The sequence below is a fragment of the Rhinoraja longicauda genome, chromosome 2 (assembly GCF_053455715.1).
Source record: "Rhinoraja longicauda isolate Sanriku21f chromosome 2, sRhiLon1.1, whole genome shotgun sequence".
NCBI classification, from domain to species: domain Eukaryota; kingdom Metazoa; phylum Chordata; class Chondrichthyes; order Rajiformes; family Arhynchobatidae; genus Rhinoraja; species Rhinoraja longicauda.
This window is the reverse complement of record NC_135954.1, coordinates 29,596,907-29,621,384: the sequence shown is the minus strand read 5'-3', so window position 1 is coordinate 29,621,384 and position 24,478 is coordinate 29,596,907. Positions and strand designations below refer to the sequence as shown.

Sequence of the window (24,478 nt, the reverse complement as noted above, 5' to 3'; positions counted from 1 at the left end):
AATTTGCACTTAATTGTCTTTATATAGACAATAGATTTTTTTTAGGTTGATTTAAATGATCTAATGTTATAGTTGACAGTTCTGTTCCCAATTCTTGAAAATATAACATTCACACATTAATACCAAGACATTTTATTGTAATCACCATAAGCAATTAGCATCAATCATTGGGGAAATTAAACAAAATTATGCATTTACTTACTTTCATGGCTTTTTATGGCATAGACATCAATAGTTGGGTCAAATTCACCAAGTGCTAACGGCCTTGAGCTATTGAGTATGTTTCCGGGGCTGTCTGGAGGTGTTCCACAAGACCCGGTCACTTGGCCTCCTGCTCCATCACTTTCTCCTTCATCCTCTTCATCCTCAAACTCCTTTTCATCCTGTTCAGCTCGTTCAACGTCATGAATACCAACCAGAAGACTGTAATCCATAATCTTCAGGTGAGCAAGAAACTGAAATAAAAATACAAAATGCGAACAATCACATATAAAAGTGCTCATAACTAGAAGGAAAAACAAGTTGATATCAATGTAATTTGAAGTAATAACATCCAAACATTGAACTACTCAAGGGTAGAGGAGTAAAGCTGCCTCAGTTCCATTACACTTGGGAAGGAAACTGACAAGGAACTGATAAGGAAAGTGGATGTCCGACCAACCGGGAATACCACTGAATAATTCCCACTGGTTTGAATAAACAACTATTCACCTGTGCTTGGCAGCTGTGGTTTGCATTCATGCTTCATAAGGTATGTATCAATGCTTCAAAGTGTAAGTTCCACATAGTTAATGAAGAAACAGGCATACTTAGAGCATAGTGAGACCCCATGGATGCACCTTGAATTTTGGAGGAAGTGGGAAAAGTCAAAAGATAAATTAAGATCAAATTAGTAGAGGGAATTGGTTAGATTTCCATTCTAGAAGAAGCAGGATTCCCAAAGGTCTTCCTGGTGGTGGATGGAAGCGCATAGGGACTGGAGGTCATTGGTAAAGGTGAGACAGTGAGAGAATTGAAATTTGTTGAAATGTTGGAGAGCATGCAAGGTGTTCCGGAGGTGGTTAGGAAATAACTGGACAAGGAGGGACAAGATAGAACCATGTTACGAGGAGTAAAGTTCAGTAATTTCAGTTCCTTGTTACCCTATTTTTTAGTTGGTTTTGTACGTGGAAATCAGTAGACGGATTGTGTTTCAGGACAAATTTGTTTGGGTGGAATTTATTGCCACAGAAGGTTGTGGAGGCCAAGTCAATCGTTTTTTTTTCAGGTGGAGATTGATAGGGTCTTGATTACTAGGGGTGTGAGGGGTTATAAGGAGAAGGCAGGAGAATGGGGTTGAGAGGGAAAGATAGATCAGCCATGATTGAATGGCAGAGTAGACTTGATGAGCTGAATGGCCTAATTCTGCTCCTATAACTTATAACATAAATCACATGTGAAAATCATTATCATTCTGCTACACTGAAAGTAAATGTCACTTTAACCCTAAAGTCTTACCTATTAGATAAAGAAAATATGGTTTCACTCATTGTAGTTCCACTATACTTAATGCATACTGCATCTTCAGTATTTCTTAATCTTAAAATTAAATATTTTAAGTAAAACAAATGCCACAGAGTTTTGTATGTGATGATATGCATCAGGCATTAGAAGAGCAATAAAAAATAAGTTCTTGCATGGGCTAAGTTTTCCACAAAGTATCAATTAAGGGACCAATTGCTGTGCTTTCAATAATTCATAATGGAACAAACATAAAAGGCTACATATTAACATGCTGTTATATGTTTTGCACTGTCTCTGTTTAAGCCTACAAAATTCAAAATTCTATGATTTGTTTTGTCACAAATACATTAAGGATTGCAGATACAGTGCCTCTGGTATTTTGCCTTTTTTTTGTTGCAGAGTTTATTTGTACATTCCAAATTGTAGATTCCAAATTATCTTCTAATATGGGGTGAGGTGGGGGTTGGCGGGGTAGATGTTGTTCTCTTGAAATTTGCCTTTGAGTGCGTGTCATCTTTGCAGTGTGCTGAGAATTTGAAACGTGATAGGAAATGTCTGCATGTATTTTCACAAGAAGCACACTAAAATTTAGAAACACAAACCATTTATAAACACATGATCTATAATAAAAATCAAACATCTGTGCATACTTCCTGTCAGCTTTTTCATTAGAAATGCTACACTGCTCTCACTGAGGGTTAAGGATGTAATTACACCATGACAACTTTAGATAAACAGTTTCCATTTTAAACATGGATATAGGAATTTCTAATAGAATTTTTTTTTTTTTTGAAGCATGTACGACTTTAAAAAGGGGGCTCCCTAACATTTGCATCCTCTTACCCAATTAATATTTGCCCTCTGTCTCTGTTTCATTTCAAGGTCGTACTCAATTATAATTCCTTGTGTGCAATGTCACAGAGGATTGACTTATACATATGCATATACACGCACAAACCCACGCCAGCAGGTCTTTTAGCATTATTTAATGATAAGCCAGATGAGGCCTGACATAGTCCAGCTGGGCCAAATGGCCTTTTATCTTGTGATTTTTCATAACTCGTATACCAAGAACTTTATGAAACAATTTGTGTGTAAAATGTAAATATATTTCCTTTCCTAAAATATGTATATATAAAGATTGAATTGCGTGCGGTACAAATGTTTATAATTTATGGGTTCGGAGCAAGTTCAGAAAATGCAAGATGTTTTCAATACCAATATCGTCACCATCATTCATAATGTAGGGGTTTCATTTTCTGAAGACAAATATCAATCCGGGGAAAACATTTGGCATGCTCCACATTCTAGGATGAACCTTGCACATTAATTCATTTAGTGAACAACCACACATCATAATTTTTTTATTGCAGGATTACTGAGAAAATTACATAGAGAGGATTTGTAACAAATAGCTACTATTCTGAAATGCCATAACGACAGCTAATATACTTGAGGGATGAGCTTCAATGGTCAAATGATTTTAAGCTTATTGCTTACTGATGCTTTGAAGTTAAATCTGTTCTAACTCTGTTGTGACTAAGTCACAAAACAAATGTGCATTAAAATGTTATTATTTCCAATGAGCAAGCCATTTGTTAAATCTAACAAATGTCATAGATCAACTCATCAAAAACACATTTCATACCACAGGTTTGAATTTGATTATGATGCTTTATTGTTGAAAGACAAGAAATTAGTATCAGCTCTAAATGCAGTGGAGCAGATGATGTCCTGTATTGTCAGTACTGTCACCACTGCTCTCCCACCCATTAGGTTCCATTGCAGGTCATACAAATCCTCTAAACTCTCTACCCGTATGAATTTAGAGCACTCATGTCTTTAAAGAGGAATTCAAAATGATAAAACATCGATTTTATAATTTCGAATTTTATAATTCAAAATTATAAAACATTGAGAGTGGGAGCTCAACTTCGATCCGGGGATGCTGCCTGTCCTGCTGAGTTACTCCAGCATTTTGTGTCCAACTTCAATTCGGGGCAGTCTCATCCCATGGGTTAGGAAGCAATCACATCCAATTCTTGGTGGAGAAAAGGACGATGGAACCAAGAGAATCTAGAGTCAAAATCAAAGTGGAGAAGATCTGTTCTTATGAAGGTAGGATTGGTATTTGAGCCATGTGCACACTTGGCTTGGAGCAATTAATTGCAAATGTGATGATGTGTTGTGGGAAAAGGGGCTTAAAACAATAGTGGTGAAACAAGAAATCTCATCCAATGGGCTGCAAATATTTCCCTATCACTTTAGATTAGATTCCAGTGTTCTGATGGATCAACTAACCAAGTAAGGAGCATGGACAGGTGAGGCCTTGAAACTATAGTCAGGGTTGGTTGGGAAATAGGGAGTTCAAGGTCAGGAATTCGGTTGGTGTAAGGGGGGGAGGGGATGAGAATGGGAGAATAGTGTACGATTCAGGACTGCAGATGAGAGTAAGGATTTGGTTTAAAATAAGCAAAGTGCATCAGGATGAAATGGGGTGTTTAACAAAAGTTATTGAACACCGTTGACTAACTAGACAAGGAGAAATAGAAAAAAAGATTCAAGGTAAAGTATAATTTCTGAATTTACAAACCTTTTGTAATTATTTATGCTAATTAATTGCAGTTTGATAGAAATTAGATGAATTTAATAAACATCATGAAGATGTGGGTGCAAATGACCAAAACTGGAAATTTGAAAGAAAATGGAAAATAATGTAGAACAGGAAAAAGACAGGAATAGAAACGGATCTTAGTCACTGAAATTAAATTGCAGAATCAATTTGGCTGGAGCTAAAAAACAACAAAAGGACAGAGAAGGTTAATTTATATCCTCTCCTAATAGTATTGTCAGCCAGAAATTAATTTGGGAAATATAAGCAAACTAGTGCAATAGAGCAGTTGCAAATGATTCCAACCTTCACATACACAGGACAGACTAAATCAGCAGCTATCGTCTTGAGAGCAAGTTCATAAAGAGGATTTATTATGACCTTCTAGACCTTCCCTGTTTGACTGGGGTATAACTATGGAGGAGGCTACCTTCAGGTTATGCATTATGCAATGATATAAGATAATAAATAAGCATGAGAATAAAATATGGGAGAAGAGTGGTCATGACATGATAGAATTCTGATAACATTTAGCATAATTTAATTAGAAATGCCTTCGAAATATTCATAAAACTGAACAAAACTACATAGGTGTGAAGAACAATTTATGCAATGTAAATTATGAAACTACTAAAATTAATGAGTGTAGGCAAGCAATGAACATTTAAATAAATAATCTCTAATTCACAACAATAATCAATGCCAATGAGAAATTAAAATGATTTGCACTAAATGTTTGTCCAATTCCAGCAAACAACATAATTAAACACATAAAAAGAACTTAAAAACTTTGCCCAAAAGAGCAATAAGTTTGAAGATTATGAAAATCCTAACACAAGAAAGTGCAGATGCTGGAAACTGGAGCAAAAACCAAACTGGTGAAAAGAACCAGGGACAACTTTTCGGGTTGAGACCTTACATCAGGTCTGAGAGTATGGAGAGGATAGCCAGTATAAAGTTTGAGTGAGGGGCGGGAGAGGGGCTGGTAGGTTTTGGGTGGAACCAGGTGAAGTGGGGGATGATGGGCACATGGAGCTTGTTGGAAGAGGGGTAAGGGAGAGTTTAGAAACAGAGGATGGGGTGGGTGCATGGGGAAAATTAAGGAAATGGACAGATAGAATGAGGTGGGGAGGATTCAGTGTTCGGACCATTGGGTTGTAGTTTGAAAAAATAGGTAGATTTTTAGGAGTGGGTGAAGAAATATCAAGAAAATATTAAACTTTGAGGGGACAAAAAAGAGAAACAAGATATTACGTTAAATTACATAAGCTCCATCAGGTGTCTGAAAAAAAAAAATCAGTACAAAGTAAACATGGGTGCTTACATGCAGACACAGTAGAAATTTCAATCGGAAATGGGGAAATGGCAGATATGGGAATGTGTGCATGAATTTAAAGTCTGAACAGCTCCAGGAATACCTTAAAATTTAATGCACATGTAATTCTCCCCCTCAATGCACAGAATAATTGCTTGAAAGGGAGGGATTTTCTTGTGGATGCTGTTTGGTATTGGTATATTATTGTTATATGTACTCAGATACAGTGAACAACTTTGTTTTGTGTGCTATCCAGGCAAATCATAGCCTACACGAGTACCTCAAGTAGTGCAAAAGAGAGAGTAAACAGAGTGCAGGATATTGTTTTACAGCTCCAGAGACATGGCAGATAAAGAAACAAGTTGATATACCAAATAAATACTTTCTGTTTTAATGGAAGATTCAAAACATTTCATGATTAACAGGCAACAAAGGTCAAACAAGATTGACCGATAGGCTTGGGGCTCACGTTGTTGACCTCCCCGTGGTGAGCCCTGTCAACTGACCTCAGTCAGGCGAACGACAACAAACAGAGACAGCAGAAGCAGAAGCAGCTTCATAACTTCTGCTGCCTCAAACGCAAGAAGAAGACCGATAGGCTTAAAAAATTAGTAATTGCACAGAAATAGCAATGGAGATATTAACTGTACAAAAAGCTGTTAAATCCACTGAATCTGAGCCTGCTTGTTTTGGGATTAAATGGTGGTGACAGCGATAGCAAATGCATTGGTTTAAATCTTGCATAATTCTCCAGTTTATGGAGTTGTCCAAAAATCCTGTTCACTTTTCAAGCAGTGAGGGAAAAAGATACAGTAAAAGATAGTTTCTTGGAATAAATTACTGTTAGTATGTATAAAGAATTGGTTAATAGACAGAAAACAAAACTGGAAAGACCATGGTATCTTGAGATGAGATATAATTAGCAGGGTACTGTAAAATTCTGAGTTCTGCTGCTTGCAATGATTTTGGAAAGGTGACGGATTCATGAAAATCTAAGCTTCCTGATGATCTGAATCTTGATGGGAAAATAAAGTGAGAGGATAAAATATGTGCGAAATGAGATAGAGCATGCAGGGATATGGGAAGAAAGCAAGAACGGGGTACTGATTTTGGATGATCAGCCATGATCATATTGAATGCTGGTGCTGGCTCGAAGGGTTAAATGACCTACTCCTGTACTTGTTTTCTATGTTTCGACTTTTGACATAGAATGTAGAGAAATGATAGGCAATGCACCCAGACGGGTAAAATTAAAAACAGAAAACTTATTGAAAAGTCTGAAGCTGAGAAAAATGTGCTCAGAGGAAAAAGAGTGTTTTCTTACACGAATCATAGAGTTAAAGGTAGTGCAAGGAATTAGAAAAGGAAATGGATTGTTAGCTTTTTTCCTTCTTCAGAGCAAACATTTCCCACAAAATGAAAAGAGATGACAAGGTGCATCGAGGACACGGTCAGGCAAAAAGAAGGAAGTTTATTCAGTTGTAGGAGCTTAACAGCTCAGAAGTGTGAAGTGTAGTAGTGGAATTACAGGGGGGAATTCATGAAAGCAAAGAGAAGGTATACAAAATATTGGTGGAGTTAAAAAAATCCACACGTGTTTTATAAGTATGAGGAACAAAAGGATAACAAAGGAAAGAGAAAGGCTACTCACTTAATATGGTTAAATCTATTTGTATTCCAGCTATATCAATTTATTGTTTTCCTATGTCCTCTCCATGACAGTTTCCTATCTATATTCACGTCATCATGCAAATTTAGCAACCATATCTTTGCCAACTTCAATCAAGTTATTTGCATAAATTGTGAAAAGTTAAAAACAACTTTTTATATCTAGCCAATGAGAGAAATACCCAATCACTCCCTCTGTTTATTGTTAATCAACCACTCTTTACAGGGCAATATCTTACTTCCTGTAACTCATGCTTTCATTTTCCACAGTAACCTTTGACTTGGCATTTTATCAAATGTTTCAACAGGTTTTTTCTTTATTCAGAGCACGCAATACTTCTTCAAAGGACTTCAATAAAATGAGCACTGCCTTCCTCCTCGTTTCTCACCCTGCCACCAGCTGCTGAGTCGGGCTGCAAAACAGGTTCCCTTCCTCGCACCGACCACAAAACTATCCATGGTCCTGATCCTGATTCCAACTGAAAATCTACCCATGGACGTAACTTCCAGGTCCTGTCAGAAACCTGGCCACGTTCCTGACCCCCCCCCCCCCCCCCCACACTGGCCACACACTTGGTGGTGGTCCAGAGCCAAGTGTTGGGAATGCAGGCAGCTTTGCATCAAGAGTTACCCTCAAAGCTATGGGTCGGAAACATAGAACAGTTTGTGGCTGCAACTGAGGGTCACAAACTTCGGACTGGTGTATGCCTGGAGCCAGGCTGAGTTACATATCAGATAGTGTTAATATGTGCATGGCTTATATGGTGTCAGAGTGACTGAGTGATATTCTAAAAAGCTATTTTTCCCTTACTAGCTCTGCATATTTTTTTGCCACAGCTCGAGATTAAATAGCTGCCAGGATGGCTATTCACTCGTTGAAATGCTCCAGGGATCATGAGTGGAGACTTGATCTAAGAACCGATGGTCTTTTCTTGCTTCCAGCCTCCCCCCTCACATATCCATTTTCTCCAGAGATGCTGTCTGACCCGCTGAGTTACTCCAGCATTTTATGTCTATCTTTGTATGCAGTTCCTTTTTATTACATTTTGATGTTTTCTCGTGTTGCACTTTTGTACATATTTGTACATATTTAACACATAACTCCTGCTATTTAAGAAAAGCAGTGCATAATATTTAACTGTAACCACACATTAATATTTACATTTTGTTACCTCAACATCCTTCTTAAGTTTTTCAAGGAACATTTTTTTGTTGTCTTCGTTAATGCGAATTTTTTGCCCATCGTTAATAAAGTCATTGTCCTTGTATGTCGGTAATTCCTTGGCCTGCAAGCAAATCCAGGCAATAGTTAGCAAATTCTAACCATTGATAATGTAATCGTGTGCAATTCATTTCCCACTGAAATATATATTATTACTAAACCTACCATAATATAAGCAGGAAAATATAAGTTCTGATATACTCAAGACTGTGCACAGGGATGTCAATATGATGAAATAGTGCTCATTTTCTGGCAAGCAAGGAAGTTACAAACAGGTTTCATTAAACTCTGGTTCAGTTACAAATGGAGAATTGTGTCCAGTTCTGGGTGCCATGCACTAAAATGGACAGCAATTAAAGTGGCTGCGACAAGGAAATGGCAAAGAGGCAATAGACAATAGGTGCAGGAGTAGGCCAATCGGCCCATCGAGCCAGCACCGCCATTCAATGTGATCATGGCTGATCATTCTCAATCAATACCCCGTTCCTGCTTTCTCCCCATACCCCCTGACTCCGCTATCTTTAAGAGCTCTATCTAGCTCTCTCTTGAATGTATTCAGAGAATTGGCCTCCACTGCCCTCTGAGGCAGAGAATTCCACAGATTCACAACTCTTTGAGGCATAAGGGAGTCTCAAGCTGGAAATACCATTTGCTGTTGGTGAGATCTAAATTATAAATAGTCACAAATGTTACATTGATTGACAATCACTTATGCTGTGTGATTGAATTTCCAAGCAAAATTACTTTTCAAAATTCAGTTGCGAGTTCAATATGAACCAGAGGTGGCGCCATTGGACTACTGGGAAAATAAACCATCCACATTGCTGGAGATACAATGCAACATACTGACGTAATCATGGGAATTTTGCCTTTTGAGCTCTGCCACCAAAAGGAAAACAAAATATTGATGTTTGAGAATGAAAAGTTTGCTTTTTCTGTGTGACCATCCACACAAAAATCTTAAATACATCTTCAAAGTTAAACAAAATCACCTGAATTAGTTACAGCAGAATAATCAAAATCAGCATAAATGGCCTGGATTTTCTACCTCGGTATTTTCTTGATACAATTTGCTCTGAAACTAGCAAAACTAGCTCAGAGGACAAATTTTAAGCAACTGAAAATACACAATCTTTTTTACTGGTTAAAACTAAACCACACTCCAAACCAGCAACACATTGCCCCAACCTCTTCCTCCACTAGCAGTGCTGCCCTGCCACCCTGATCAAATTAATCAGGATCTGATCTAGCTGCCAAACAAACCTGTTCCTAGGCCTTTGAGGAGACATTTAAATTCGATATGACCAACCCATCTAACAACATTTACTGCTCTAGCTGCTTGTGGTCAGATTGTTGTTGCATGAGCAGTCTTGACTAGTAAAGCTGGTCTCTCTTCACACTGCTGGGAGCCAGCACCTTTCATCCATGATGTCAGCAGGAGACCTCCACAGGTAGTGATCGCCAAGATTTATCAGTGCACCTGGACGGTCCTGAGAGGCAGCCGGCTTTTGGCTAAACGTTAACCTAGGAATGAATGGGGCCACAAGCTTGGTTCGTGACTGCAGAGGTGGAACTGCCTTTATTTTTCCATGTTAGTTCATTGTTTCCTTTGTATATTCATTACTTAGAGGCAGAAAATACAAAGGATGTGATGATCAAAGTGGAATTTTGCCAACCAGCTGTGTACATCAGAAAATTGTAATTGTACTGCCATGAATTTTCATTAATTCATTTTAATATGCATTGCCTGGGGCCAAAGCTTCCTGCTGGTAGTACACAAACAGAAAATATATATAATTTCTAGAGTTAATAAAATATAAATAATTGAAATTACAGATCTGTTCAAGGACAGTTACAATGCAAATCAGGATGAGTACGCTTGTTGTACCAAAGTTACAGTTGAAACCAAAAAAGGCCATGAACATTTCTTTCTGAGCCATCTCACACAATACAACACCAATGTGTTTGCACATCTAGCCAAGAAGAAACCTCAATTAAATAAATTGTAAAATAAATGCTCCTTCACCATTACAAAAATTAAAAGGTCAACAAGCAATAACATTTTCCTAACATTAGTGGTGGAAACTAGCAAAAAATGTATTTGGCTCCATGGAAGTTCATCATAAAACAGTACAGCCCACAGGAACAGTCCTTTTGGCCCACAATATCCGTACCGAACATGATGCCAAGTCTTCTCTGACTGCATGTGATCCATATCCCTCTATTCTACGTGCCTACCTTAAAGCCTTTTAAATGTATCTTTCATATCTGCCTCCATCATCACCCTGGCAGAGCATTCCATGCACTCATTACAATCTGTGTAAAATAACCTGACTCACGCATCTCCTTTAAACTTTGCCCATTTCCTTAAACATTGCCCCTCGCACCTTAAAGCTATGCCCTCAGTCTTTGATATTTCCACCATGGGAAAAATGTTTTTACTGTCTACCCTATCTATGCTTCTCAAAATTATATGTACTTTTACCAGGTCCCTCCTCAACTTACGATGTTCCAGAGAAAACAATCCAAGTTTGGCCAACCTCTCCTTACAACAAATACCCTCTAACCCACACTGCATTCTGGTAAACCTCTTGTGCATTCTCTCCCATGATGCCCACCATTGAGAAAAAATGGATTTGGATGGCAGTAGGCATAAAATGACAATAAGTCTCTTACTTAACCTGTCCTATTGAGTTCAATAGTTAGATGCCTTCTCTGTCAGACACATCTAGTTTTATGGGGTTGGGAGGAAGGCTGTACCTTTCAGGCTCAAATTACTAGTACATGTGTAGGGTCTGCTCAAATAACATGACTAATGTAGTGTGAACTGCACCATTAACTGTGTTGAGGTTTGAAAATTGTCCAAAATTTTAGGTGGGAACCCATTAAGTGGGCAGTCGAACAGTCTGGGTACAGATTTATTACAGCACATGATGTGTCCAGGTGGGGAGACTTCCCCTCCAGTAATTATGTCAGTGTAGTGGCCTGGCGGAGGCCAGAGAAAAGGCAGGACGCCAGGCAGTTTTGGTTATAGGTCTTTATTAGGCTGTGAGCTCCTGCTCACAGCGTAGTCCACCTAGGGATGAGCCACGCCTCCCAACGGGCTGGCTTTTAACCCCTTACGCCTGTCCGTCACGTGACGAGGGGGCTGACCCAAGGAGTGGCCTGATCCCCAGGGACCGCCACATCAGTCTCATTCCCTGTCCTTCTGCATATCTTCTCTCAAGTGCCTATCCATTTTCCTTCTGAAAGAGCTGATAGCGATCGTAACCACTATCTGTGTAAGAACAGTTTTCTCTTCCATCCTCTTGTGTCTTTTGACCAAAATGGTAAATTTGTGCCCCATAACATTTTTGAAACATCTGCCAATGAGTGCAGATTCCTTCCATTCATCTTCAGGAAGCTTGGTCGAATACATGCTCCAATCAGCATCAATGTTGCCAAAGTGGAAATGGTCACATTCCTAGGTGTAAATATCACCACTAATATGTCCTGGATCAACCACATTTGACAAACAAGCATACTGATGCCTTTACCTCCACAGCCCACTAAGGAGTTTGGTATGTCTCCAAATAACTCATACCAACTTCTACATGCACCATAGAAATCATCCTATTGGGTTGCATCACAGCTTGGTTTGCGAACAGCTCTACCCTAAGATCACAGGAATGGAAGAGAGTTGTGAATGTAGCCCAGTCCATCACAGAGACCAGCCTGTCTATCATTGATGCCAGCTACACTTCACGCTTCCACGGAACATAATTCAACTTGATCAAGCACCTTTTTCACCTCGGTCATTCCGACTTCTCTCCTTTCCAATTGGGCAGAAGATACAAAATCTTGAAAGCACATTCCATCAGTTTCAGCAACAACTTTTTCTTCTCTATTATCAGACCACTGAATGGTCCTCCCATAATCTTAGGTGTATTCCTGATATTCCAATCTATTTCATTGAGGACTTTGGACATATTCTCTGTAATTGTGAACCCACAGCGCTGTAAACTATATTCTGCAATCTGTTATTTATAGTATGATTTGATTTGACTGGATAGCATGGAAATAAAAGGCTTTTACTGTATCTCAGTACATGTGACAATAATAAACTAAAACCATCTAAACCTGTCATGATCAAAGTAATAGATTTTACAGCATCAAAATAGGCACTTTTGCCTCTGATCCCATGCTGATTAATTTACATTAATCACGTTTTATTCTTCCCACATTCCCATCAATCACCCCCACACTGGCCAATTAACCTAGCAACCCAGTTTTCTTTGGGATGTGGGAGGAAACCCGTGCAGTCACAGGGAGAATGTGAAAACTCCACATAGACAGCGCTGAGTTTAGGACTGAACCCAGTTCGGTGGAGCCAAGCGGCAGCAGCTCTACCATCTGTGGCGCTGGTGCCTCTGCTGCAGCTCTTTCAAATCTTCGCTCAACATTCTTTGCTCCAAGTAGAAAGTCTCTAGATTCTCCAGTCTCACTATTTAGTTGAAACCCCTTATTGCGTACAGAAATGTTGCAGTTGTTTTAGACGTTGGTGAGGCTGCATTTAGAGTATTGTGTTCAGTTCTGGGCACCACCTTACAAAAAATATGTTGTCAAGCTGGAAAAGGTACAGAGACGATTTACAAGGATAGTGCCAGGGCTAGAGGGTCTAAGCTATAGGGAGAGGTTGAGTAGACTGGGGCTCTATTCCTTGGAGCACATGAAGATGTGGGGTGATCTTATTGAGGTCTATAAAATCACGAGAGGAATAGATCGGGTAGACGCAGAGGCTCTTGCCCAGAGTAGGTGAATCGAGGACCAGAGGGCATAGGTTTAAGGTGAAGGGGGAAAGATTTAATAGGAATCTGAGGGGAAACTTTTTCACACAAAGGGTGGAAGGTATATGGAACAAGCTGCCAGAGGAGGTAGTTGAAGCAGGGACTATCCCAACATGGATAGAACATGTTTGAAGGGATATGGACCAAACACAGGTGGGACTAGTGTAACTGGGATATGTTGGCTGGTGTGGGCAGGTTGGGCTAAAGGGCCTGTTTCCACACTGTATCACTCTATGACTCCATGACTCTATCCCTGGAACCACTTTGCAAAATCTTTTTGCAACTTTTCTAGCATCCTCATTTCTTTTGTACTGCAGGGTCATGAAAAGATAAGTTTTAAAAACTAAATGAAATAGACAACTGAAACTAAATACTACCAACAAATGGTCTATTGAGATTTTTAAAGGAATTTAATTACTTAAAGTGAGTTAACTGCAGTTGGTGAACCAGACCCCAATTAAAATGCTTATCTTTTGTGACAAATCCATCTTCAGCTGAATTAATCAAACCTTATCAAATTATAATTTTTAAATATATTGTGGGTTTAAAATTAATGCCATGTTATCTTAATTACACTCTAAATTACTGCCAGATTAAATTGAATCATGGCACAGATTGAGCAGGAACCAGAGAATAAAACACACTTCTCAAAGCCAATGCCACTTTGAACCTAATTTGCAAACTATCCAAAGTGAACATCAGTGAACAATTTAACAATTTATCACTAAGTGGAACATGATAACAATGTTTTGATCCTTTTTCATGAGTTTATTGATGATTAAAACATTAGTTTCTGGGGTAGCAACTGGGAAAAATTTCAGAATTCTATTAATTCACAAACTTCTACCAATATGTCAACCTTTTAATGGACCCACCATATTCTTTCTGGTTACAATCCGATTTGGTCAGCTTTACTTGAAAGGAGGAAATAATAGTTTAATAATAATAGTTCCTATTCTAGATAATCCATTTATAATTTTAAACTACTCCATCAAATTATCCACAAGCTTTGAAACACAAGAGTAGAGAAACCAAGCTGATACAATTGCCCTCATAATCACACCCAATATCATTAGCATGAATCGGCACTGTTCCCTTTCAAGTCAAGTCAAATTTATTTGTCACATACACATACACGATGTGCAGTGAAATGAAAGTGGCAATGCCTGCGGATTGTACACAAAAAAGAAATGTCTTTCTAATGTCTTTCACAAAGTTGAGAAATGGCAGCCAAGCATTTTTCACCATATTGGAAATAACTGAGGCTCCATGTAAATGATGCATCTCAACATCACTTTTGAATTAAAAAATGCCCCTCATATGAACAAAATTCCAACAACATTTCTGTTATTTATTGAATGATGTATATTCTTCATTCTGAAGAAAGGTCCCAACCCGAAATATCACCCACCTATGTTCTCAAGAGATTTTGCCTGACCTGCTGAGTTACTCCAACACCATGCGGCTTTTTAATGTTTCAGAAAATTGTTTGCATTGGCCCCATCAATGTGTTCACCCATGGTTTCTAGTCTCACTTTCTGTTCCCATCCACACACCTTATGGTGGCTCACAACTTAATCATAGAAATGTGCAGCACAGAAATGAGATCTTTTGCCCACCGGATTCCTGCTAACCTTTATACCCAAAGGCGCCACCTGAAATTGTAGATATAAAATTCTCTATCCCATAAACTGGTATAAAGTGATACAATACTGAGGCCAGAGTACAGATCTCTTTAGAACAACACTTTATATATATCCTTCCAAATATTTGTTTATTTTTCATCATCATCTCCAAATTGATTACCATTCGATGTTATAGAGCGACATCTAATTCTACATTTTGCTTACTTCCATAGTAATTTCTTGAGAAGGTACCTTGTCAAATGCTTTCCAGAAGTTCAGATATATTGTGTCCAGAAATGTTCTCATAGACATCATGATGGAATTAGTTCCAACTACTCTACTCTTCCAACTACCTTACTTTAAAAATCCAAAGTGCTCAAACCTGCCCAATTGGTGTAATTGTCAATAATGAGAGATTTGAGACAATTTCAAACAATTCTTCACTACTGGTGTTAAACTGACAAGAGCATAATAAACTTGCTCTTCTCTTCCTTTGTAATGTTTATATATTGATTTTTTTAAAGGCTACCCTTACAGATTCTATATCTTTAAAAAAATCATATTTTTAAAATATTTAAGTTGAAATTGGGGCTCTGGGATAGGCGAGGTTAACTTCACGACTATTAAATTATAAATAGGCTGGAAAGTAAGTTATTGCATTATCCGGTGGTACACACCCAAAATTCTGTATTAAAAGGTCATCGAAGTACTTCAAAAACGCAAGAAAACACCTGTTAGAATAAAACATTCCCCACAGGCATATTGGCCAAGATGAAGAAACAATGAAAGTTGAAATTCAATAAAGATGTGCTGCAAGTAAAGTCTATTTTATTCTGGTGGGGGAAATGTTGAAATTAAGGAGAAAGATATTGCACGGACAATTACAAACAAATTGAACCTATAATCACTGGTTCCTGGTGAAGAAGAATCACTGGTCTGAAGAAGGGTCTCGACCCGAAACGTCACCCATTCCTTCTCTCCCGAGATGCTGCCTGACCTGCTGAGTTACTCCAGCATTTTGTGAATAAATCGATTTGTACCAGCATCTGCAGTTATTTTCTTATATCACTGGTTCCTTGCTGTATAACACGGTCTTCATTTGAGAAAAGTATTTTTTTTAACTATATATATTTATGATGCAAAACACCGAAGGCAATTTATAAATGGTTAAAGTACCAGTGCCTGAAAGACTATAACTAGTCACATTAATTAGAGCACATGGTATTGGTGGTAGGGTACTGACATGGATAGAGAACTGGTTGGCAGACAGAAAGCAAAGAGTAGGAATTAACGGGTCCTTTTCAGAATGGCAGGCAGTGACTAGTGTGGTGCCGCAAGGCTCGGTGCTGGGACCCCAGTTGTTTACAATATATTTCAACGATGTAGACGAGGGAATTAAATGTAACATCTCCCAGTTTGCGGATGACATAAAGCTGGGTGGCAGTGAGAGCTGCGGGGAGGATGCTATGAGGCTGCAGGTTAGGATAGGTTGGGTGGGTGGGCAGATGCATGGCAGATGCAGTAAAATGTGGATAAATGTGAGGTAATCTACTTTGGTGGCAAGAACAGGAAGGCAGATTATTATCTTAATGGTGTCAGATAAGAAGGAGAGATGCAACGAGACCTGGGTGTGCTTGTACACCAGTCACTGAAAGTATGCATGCAGGTACAGCAGGCAGTGAAGAAAGCCAATGGCATGTTGGCCTTCATTGCGAGAGGATTTGAGTTTAGGAGCAAGGAGGTCCTACTGCAGTTGTACAGGGTCCTGGTTAGACTACACCTGGAGTATTGTGTGCAGTTTTCGTCTCCTAATTTGAGGAAGGACGTTATTGTTATTGAGGGAGTGCAGCGTAGGTTCACCAGGTTCATTCCTAGGATGGCGGGACTGATGTATGACGAAAGAATAGGTCGACTGGGCTTGTATTCGCTGGAATTTAGAAAGATGAGAGGGGTTCTCATGGACACATAAAATTCTTAAAGGATTGGACAGGGTAGCTGCAGGAAAAATGTTCCCGATGTTGGGGAATTCGAGAACCAGGGGTCACAGTTTAAGAATAAGGGGTAGGCGATTTAGGGCTGAGATGAGGAAAACCATTTTCACCCAGAAAGTTGTGAATCTGTGAAATTCTCTGCCACAGAAGGCAGTGGAGGCCAATTAACTGGATGTTTTCATGAGAGAGTTAATTTAGCTCTTAGGGCTAAAGGAATCAAGGGATATGGGGAAAAAGCCAGAACGGGCTACAGATTTTGGATGATCATATTGAATGGTGGTGCTGGCTCAAAGGGCCGAATGGCCGACTCCTGCAACTGTTTTCTATGATTCTGTGTTTCTAACTACGTTGATGATATATTGTTTTTGTTTGAATTTGTCTGCATTTTCTAAACTTCCAACATGTGGATTGAAATTTAAGCTTCTAATAGATTTACTAAATTTATATTTGTTTTCATTAGCAGTAAAGCTAATCGTTGGAATTTCAAATGGGAAATAGAAGCTGAGTAGTGCAGTGAGTTAACCTACTAAATTTTGGCTCTTGAATTGAGTGCCTGCTGAAGGGCTGAAAATGTTCTTTTCAAGATTTGCAAAATTTAAGAGTTTAATCTAGGTCAGAATTGCTCAGCACAAAGTGGAATAAAATTGCATCTCCTATTTAAATTGATTTTGAGAGCAGAATTACCATTTATCTCCGATTTTAGATATGATACACTATTTTTTGCTAGAGCAGAGTAATTTGTACCATGCAGATTGTTTAAATTGCACTTGCCCTGGGTGCACTCAATGCTAGTTTAATTCTCTATTTCTCAGCACTGGTGTGTATTAACATTGAAAAAATATTATCTCCCATCCACCAATTGAGAGAGAGAAATAAAATGACCATAGTTTCAGGCAGTGAAGATGGCAGTCAAAGGATACAGCAGGATATGGATCAGTTGTGGATATGAGCAGAGAAATGGCAGACGCAAATTTAATCTGGACAATTGTGAAGTGCTGACCCTTAAACATCACTTTCATATCTGCTTTCACCACTATTCCTGGCAGCATGTTCCAGGCACCCAACCGTAAAACGTGAGGGGGAGAAAGACAGGACTCCTAACAGTATTGATGCACAGAGGGAACTTATGGACAAACACAAGTACATAGTGGTAAAGAAAGTGCATGGTATGCTTGCCTTCATCTATTAAAGCATTGAGTATGAATCAGGAAGTCATGTTGCAGTTTTATAAAACTTTGGTTAGTTCACACTTGGAATATTGTGTGCAGTTCCAATTGCCTCATTACAGGAAGGATGTGGAGGTTTCGGAGAAGGTGCAGAAGAGAATACTTCTTGAATTAAAAGGTATTAACACTAAGGAGAGGTTGGTGAAACTTGGGATTGTTTTCTCTGGAACATTGAAGGCTGAGGGGAGGCCTGATGGAAGTTTATACAATTATGCAAAATCTCGATAGAGTAGACAGCCAGAATCTTTTCCCCGGGGTGGAAATATCAAATACTCAAGGATTGCTCTCAGATGTGAGGGGGAAAGCTTGCAAAAGATGTGCAGGTTAATTCTTTCTATCTACTAAGAGCGTTGGGTGTCTGGAACATGCTGCCAGGAATAGTGGTGAAAGCAGATACGAAAGTGATGTTTAAGGGTCATTTGGATAGGCACGTGAATATGCAGGGAATGGAGAGATATGGTTGATGTGCAGACAGAAGGAATTTGTTTAATTTGGCATCATCGTCAACACAAATATCGTGGGCCAAAGGGCCTGTTCCTGTGCTGTACTGTTCTATGATCTGTGTCCTAGTTAATCAGCTCAATGGCAACTTCTTTTCTGAATCCAAATCTCATTTAATCCAACATGCAACTTTTACGTTATTTCCCACAAAGTCAGCAAAGCAAAGGAGATCGTTATCGATTTCAGGAAGATGCTATGGCCACACCATACTGTCAGAACTAGGACAGTGTTGATGGAGGGGCCTCTGCCCACCATCCCCCTGCTCCCCAACAGACTCTCCCCCTTAAACCCCCTGGTCTACTTCCTCTACCCTTTCTTTGTCGCACCTGACCATCAAGGCTGAGCAGGTGAGGGAAGAGCTAAGCAGACTCCGCCCGGGAAAAGCCGCTGGTCCTGATGTTGTCAGCCCTAGGCGTATGCTAGCCAGTTGTGCAGAGTACTCCAGCATATCTTCAACCTGAGCCTGGAGAGGGTTCCTGTGATGTGGAAGACATCCTGCCTGGTTCCTGAACCAAAGGGGAAGTGTCCCAGCTCTTCCAATGACGACAGATCGGTGGCGCTGACCTCACACATCATGAAGTCCCTGGAGAGGCTGGTGCTCACTCACCTGCGACCCCTGGTTAAGCCCTACCTGTACCACCTGCAGTTTGCTTACCAAATAATGGTGGGGGTGGAGGACGCCATCTTCCACCTGCTCAATCGTTCCCTTGCTCACCTGGATAAGCCGGGAAGCACTGTGAGTGTCATGTTTCTTTACTTCTCCAGTGCTTTTAACACCATCCGTCCTTCACTGCTCGGGAGCAAACTGATGATGATGCTGATGGATGCTCCACTGGTGGCCTGGATTACCATCTACCTGACTGGACGACCGCAGTATGTCAGGCTACAGAACTGTGTCTCGGACATGATAGTGAGCAACACAGGGGCCCCACAGGGGACAATCCGCTCTCCCTTCCTGTTCACTTTCTACACATCGGACTTCAGATATAACTCGGACTCTTACCACCTGCAGACGTTTTCAGATGACTCTGTAATTGTGGGCTGCATCAGTAAGGGGAGGGAAGCTGAATACAGAGATGTAGTCAACAACTTTGTTGAGTGGTGTGGGCTGAATCACTTGGAGCTCAACACCGACAAAACAAAGGAGTTAGTGATGGACTTTAGAAGAAGATGAACATCCCTGCCCCCTGTCTCCATCAAGAGTGTGGATGTGCAAGGTTACCCAGGATTACACGTACCTTGGAGTTTACCTGGACTGATCCAGGAACGCTGAGGCACTGTATAAGAAGGGACAGAGGTATCTGTACTTTGAGGAGACTCAGGTCTTTCAACGTCTGCAGTAAGATGCTGCAGGTGTTTTATCAATCGGTGATGGCCAGTGCCATCTTCTTTGCTGTCGTGTGCTGGGGTAGCAGGGTGAAGGCCGCAGACACCAACAGAATCAACAAGCTCATCAGGAAGGCTGGCTCCATCCTGGGTTGAATTCATTGGAGATGGTCTTGGAAAGAAGGATGCTCCTCAAACTGCAGAACATCTTGGACAATACATCTCACCCTATCGATGATACACTGTTCAACCTGAGGAGCACCATCAGCAACAGACTGGTCCCACCAAGGTGCAGAGCAGAACACCAATAGAGAGTATTTTGAGGGATACTAGAGAGTATTCTGAGGAAGAGGTTATACAGGTATTTGGATGGGCAAGGGCTGATTAGGAATAGTCAGCATGGTTTTGTACGTGGGAGGTCGTGTCTCACAAATCTGATTGATTTTTTTGAAGACGTGACCAAAAAGGTAGATGAGGGCAGAGCTGTTGATGTTGTGTACATGGATTTCAGTAAGACATTCCACAAGGTTCCGCGTGGTAGCCTGCTCTGGATGGTTAGATCGCATGGGATCCAAGGAGAGATAGCTGAATGGATAGCAAATTGGCTCCATGGAAGGAAGCAGAGGGTGATGGTGGAAGGTTGCTTCTCGGACTGGAGGCCTGTGACTAGTGGTGTGCCTCAGGGTTCGGTGCTGAGCCTGTTACTATTGTCATCTACATCAATGATTTGGATGAGAACAGGGCAAGATTAGCAAGTTTGCTAATGATACAAAAGTTAGTGATTTTGCAGATAGTGAAGATGGTTGTGAAAGATTGATGGAATTTAATACAGAGAAGTGTGAGGTGTTGCATTTTGGGATGTCGAACAAGGGCAGGACCTACACAGTAAATGGTAGGCCTCTGGTTAGTGTGGTACAGCAGAAAGATCTTGGAGTACAGGTGTGTGGTTCCTTGAGGGTCGAGTCGCAGGTAGATTAGGTGGTCTAAAAGGCTTTTGGCACTTTGGCCTTCATCAGTCAGAGTATTGAGTATAGAAGTTGGGAGATCATGTTGCAGTTGTATAAGATGTTGGTGAGACCGTATCTAGAATATTGTGTTCAGTTCTGGGCAGCATGTTATGAAAGATATTGTCAACCTTGAAAGGGTTCAGAAAAGAGTTACAAGGATGTTGCCAGGAAGGTGTGAGCCATAGGGAGGTTGAGTAACACAGAAACATAGAAAATAGATGAGGGGGAGGCCATTTGGCCCTTTGAGCCAGCACCGCCATTCATCATAATCACGGCTGATCATCTACAATCAGTAACCTGTGCCTGCCTTCTCCCCATATCCCTTGAGTCCACTTGCCCCATGAGCTCCACCTAACTCTCTTTTAAATGCATCCAGTGAATTGGCCTCCACTGCCTTCTGTGGCAGAGAATTCCACAAATTCACAACTCTCTGGCTGAAAAAGATTCTTCTCACCTCAGTTTTAAATGGCCTCCACTTTATTCTTAGACTATGTCCCCTGATTCTGGACTCCCCCAACATTGGGAACATTTTTCCTGCATCTAGCTTACCAGTCCTTTTATAATTTTTATACATCTCTATAAGATCACCTCTCATCCTTCTAAACTCCAGTGAATACAAGCCTAGTCTTTCCAATCTTTCCTCATATGACAGTCCCTTCATCCCAGGAATTAACCTCGTGAACCTATGCTGCACTGCCTCGATAGCAAGGACGTCCTTCCTCAAATTCGGAGACCAAAACTGCACACAATACTCCAGATGTGGTCTCACCAGGGCCCTATACAACTGCAGAAGGACTTCTTTGCTCCTGTACTCAAATCCTCTCATTATAAAGGCCAACATGCCATTAGCTTTCTTCATTGCCTGCTGTACCTGCACGCTTACTTTCAGTGACTGGTGTATGAGAACACCAAGGTCTCGTTGCACTTCCCTTTTACCTAATCTGACACCATTGAGATAATAATCTGCCTCCTTATTTTTGCCGCCAGTGGATAACCTCACATTTATCTACATTATACTGCATCTGCCATGCATCTGCCCACTCACTCAACCTGTCCAAGTCACCCTGCAACCTCCTAACATCCTCTTCGCAGTTCACACTGCCACCCAGCTTTGTGTCATCAGCAAACTTGTTAGTGTTAATAGACAATAGATGCAGGAGTAGGCCATTCAGCCCTTCGAGCCAGCACCGCCATTCACCATGATCATGGCTGATCATCCACAATCAGTACCCCATTCCTGCCTTCTCCCCATATCCCTTGATTCCGCTATCATTAAGAGCTCTATCTAACTCTCTCTTGAAAGTATCCAGAGAATTGGCCTCCACTGCCTTCTGAGGCAGAGAATTCCACAGCTTCACAACTCTCTGAGTGAAAAAGTGTTTCCTCATCTCCGTTCAAAATGGCCTACCCCTTATTCTTAAACTGTGGCCCCTGGTTCGGGACTCCCCCAACATCGGGAACATGTTTCCTGCCACTTGCGTATCCAATCCCTTAATAATATTATATGTTTCAATAAGATCCCCTCTCATCCTTCTAAATTCCAGAGTATAAAAGCCCAGTCGCTCCAGTCTTTCAACGTACGACAGTCCCGCCAATCCAGGACTGTCGTACTGTCGACTGTTACTTCTAATTCCATCATCCAAATCATTAATATATATTGTTAATAGTTGCGGCCCTAGCACCGAGCCTTGTGGCACTCCACTCTCCACTGCCTGCCATTCTGAAAAGGACCCGTTTATTCCTACTCTGCTTCCTGTCTGCCAACCAATTCTCTTGCCATGTCAATATCCTACCCCCAATACCATGTGCTCTAATTTTAAGTAGTCTGGGTCTCTATTCCATGGAGCGCAGAAGGATGAGGGGTGATCTTATAGAGGTGTACAAGATCATGAGAGGAATATTTTGGGTAGTTGCACAGAGCCTCTTGCCCAGAGTAGGGGAATCGAGGACCAGAGGACATGGGTTCAAGGTGAAGGGGAAAAGATTTAACTGGAATCTGAGGGGTAACTTTTTCAAACAAAGGGTGGTGGGTGTATGGAACAAGCTGCCAGAGGAGGAAGTTAAGGCTGGGACAATGGCATCGTTTAAGAAACAATTAGACAAAGTACATGGATAGGACCGGTTTGGAGGGAAATGGACCAAGTGAAGGCAAGTGGGACTAGTGTAGCTGGGACATTGTTGGCCAGTGTGGGCAAGTTGGGCCAAAGGGCCTGTTTCCACATAGTATCACTCTATGACTCCATGACCACAGGAGATCCTTTTTCCCCATGGCTATCAAACTGTACAAATCATACCACTTCTGTTGAGGGGTAGTCTGACTCCCCCTTCCCCCATCTTTTCACATCCCTCATCCTGGACTTTAGCACTCGACAATTTAATTTCATGTTTGTGCAATATTACATATGTGCTGTGCAATAACTGGTCACTTTAATTTCATTGTTATTATAATACACATGACATTTTCAATGCCTTGTAACTGTATATTTTGACTGGAGGCAGACCAATTTCCCTCTGGGATAAATAAAGTGGTATTGTATCGTAGAGTAATTACCTTTCCAGTCATGTTTTTAGAAAGATCCCTCAACAGATTACATGGCCTTTACAAGTGAATTCAGAATCATCTTAGTGGTTGAGCAGACAATCAAGAGACACTTCAGAAATTAAATGAAAATAATGTTTGAGAAACTAAAGTACTGTGGCGGCACCCGGGGGCTAGGCCACTCCCTTGGTCATTCCACTCGGCACTCAGTGGACGGGAGGGATTAGGTCACTTCCTGGGTCAGTCCCCTTGGGTCAGGTGGTCTGGGACTATAAAGGGTTTGGGTGTGTCGACTCACGTTATTCTTGAGTGCGGTGTTTGATACCACAGGTAATAAAGTTATTAATTACTCACCTGGCGTCTGGCCTGATTACCGCGGTGACCGCACCCACTACACTGGTGACCCCGACTTTCCCTCGCAAGTCGCGATGGACCAGAACCTGCAACTACCCAACTCTTCCAGTCAACCACAACCACAACCGCTTTTGGACCTTCCCGCGGACCCTGCCGCCCGCGCCGCTATCCACGCCGTGTCGGTGTGGCTGCCTCCATTGTGGACCGAGGACCCCGACTTCTGGTTTGACCAGGCCGAGGCACAGTTCGCCCTGCGGGGAATAACTGCCGACGCCACTAAATACTTTCACGTGGTCAGCGCCCTCGACCCGGCCACCGCGCGCCTGGTCCGACCCTTCCTCCGCGACCCCCCGGCAACCGATAAATACGTGGCCCTTAAAGCCTTCCTCCGTCAGCAGTTCGGCCTCTGCGAGGCTGAGCGGGCAACCCGGATCCTCCGAATGCCGCCCCTGGGTGACCGCCGCCCGTCGGTACTACTGGCCGACATGCAGGCACTGCTAGGCGACTACGAGCCCGGGTTCCTTTTTAAGCATGTTTACCTGATGCTGCTGCCGTCCGACCTCCGCCAGCAGCTCCTCGACGCCCCGTTCCCCAACATGCAGGCGTTGGGCAGGCGCGCCGATGAGCTCATGATGGCCCGTCACCTGGCCCTCGACGCGTTGGAAGTCCATCCAACGGCCGACGACTACCCGCAGGTAGGAGCCTCGATCGCCCGCATTACTACCGCTCCCCGACAGCCTTCCCGACGGTATCCGGCTTCAGCA

The 24,478-nt window shown here is 41.3% G+C and overlaps 1 protein-coding gene across 1 annotated transcript in view; it reads right to left on the bottom strand.

Annotated features, from left to right (window-relative positions):
• Positions 1-24,478, bottom strand: part of LOC144603160 (phosphatidylinositol 5-phosphate 4-kinase type-2 alpha-like) — a 198,221-nt gene that overhangs the window by 14,686 nt on the left and 159,057 nt on the right. The window contains exons 7-8 of the mRNA XM_078416327.1: positions 8,270-8,383; positions 203-455 (exon numbers count right to left, since the gene is read on the bottom strand). Coding sequence (XP_078272453.1) covers positions 203-455; positions 8,270-8,383 — 367 coding nt within the window. The remainder of the gene's footprint in view (positions 1-202; positions 456-8,269; positions 8,384-24,478) is intronic.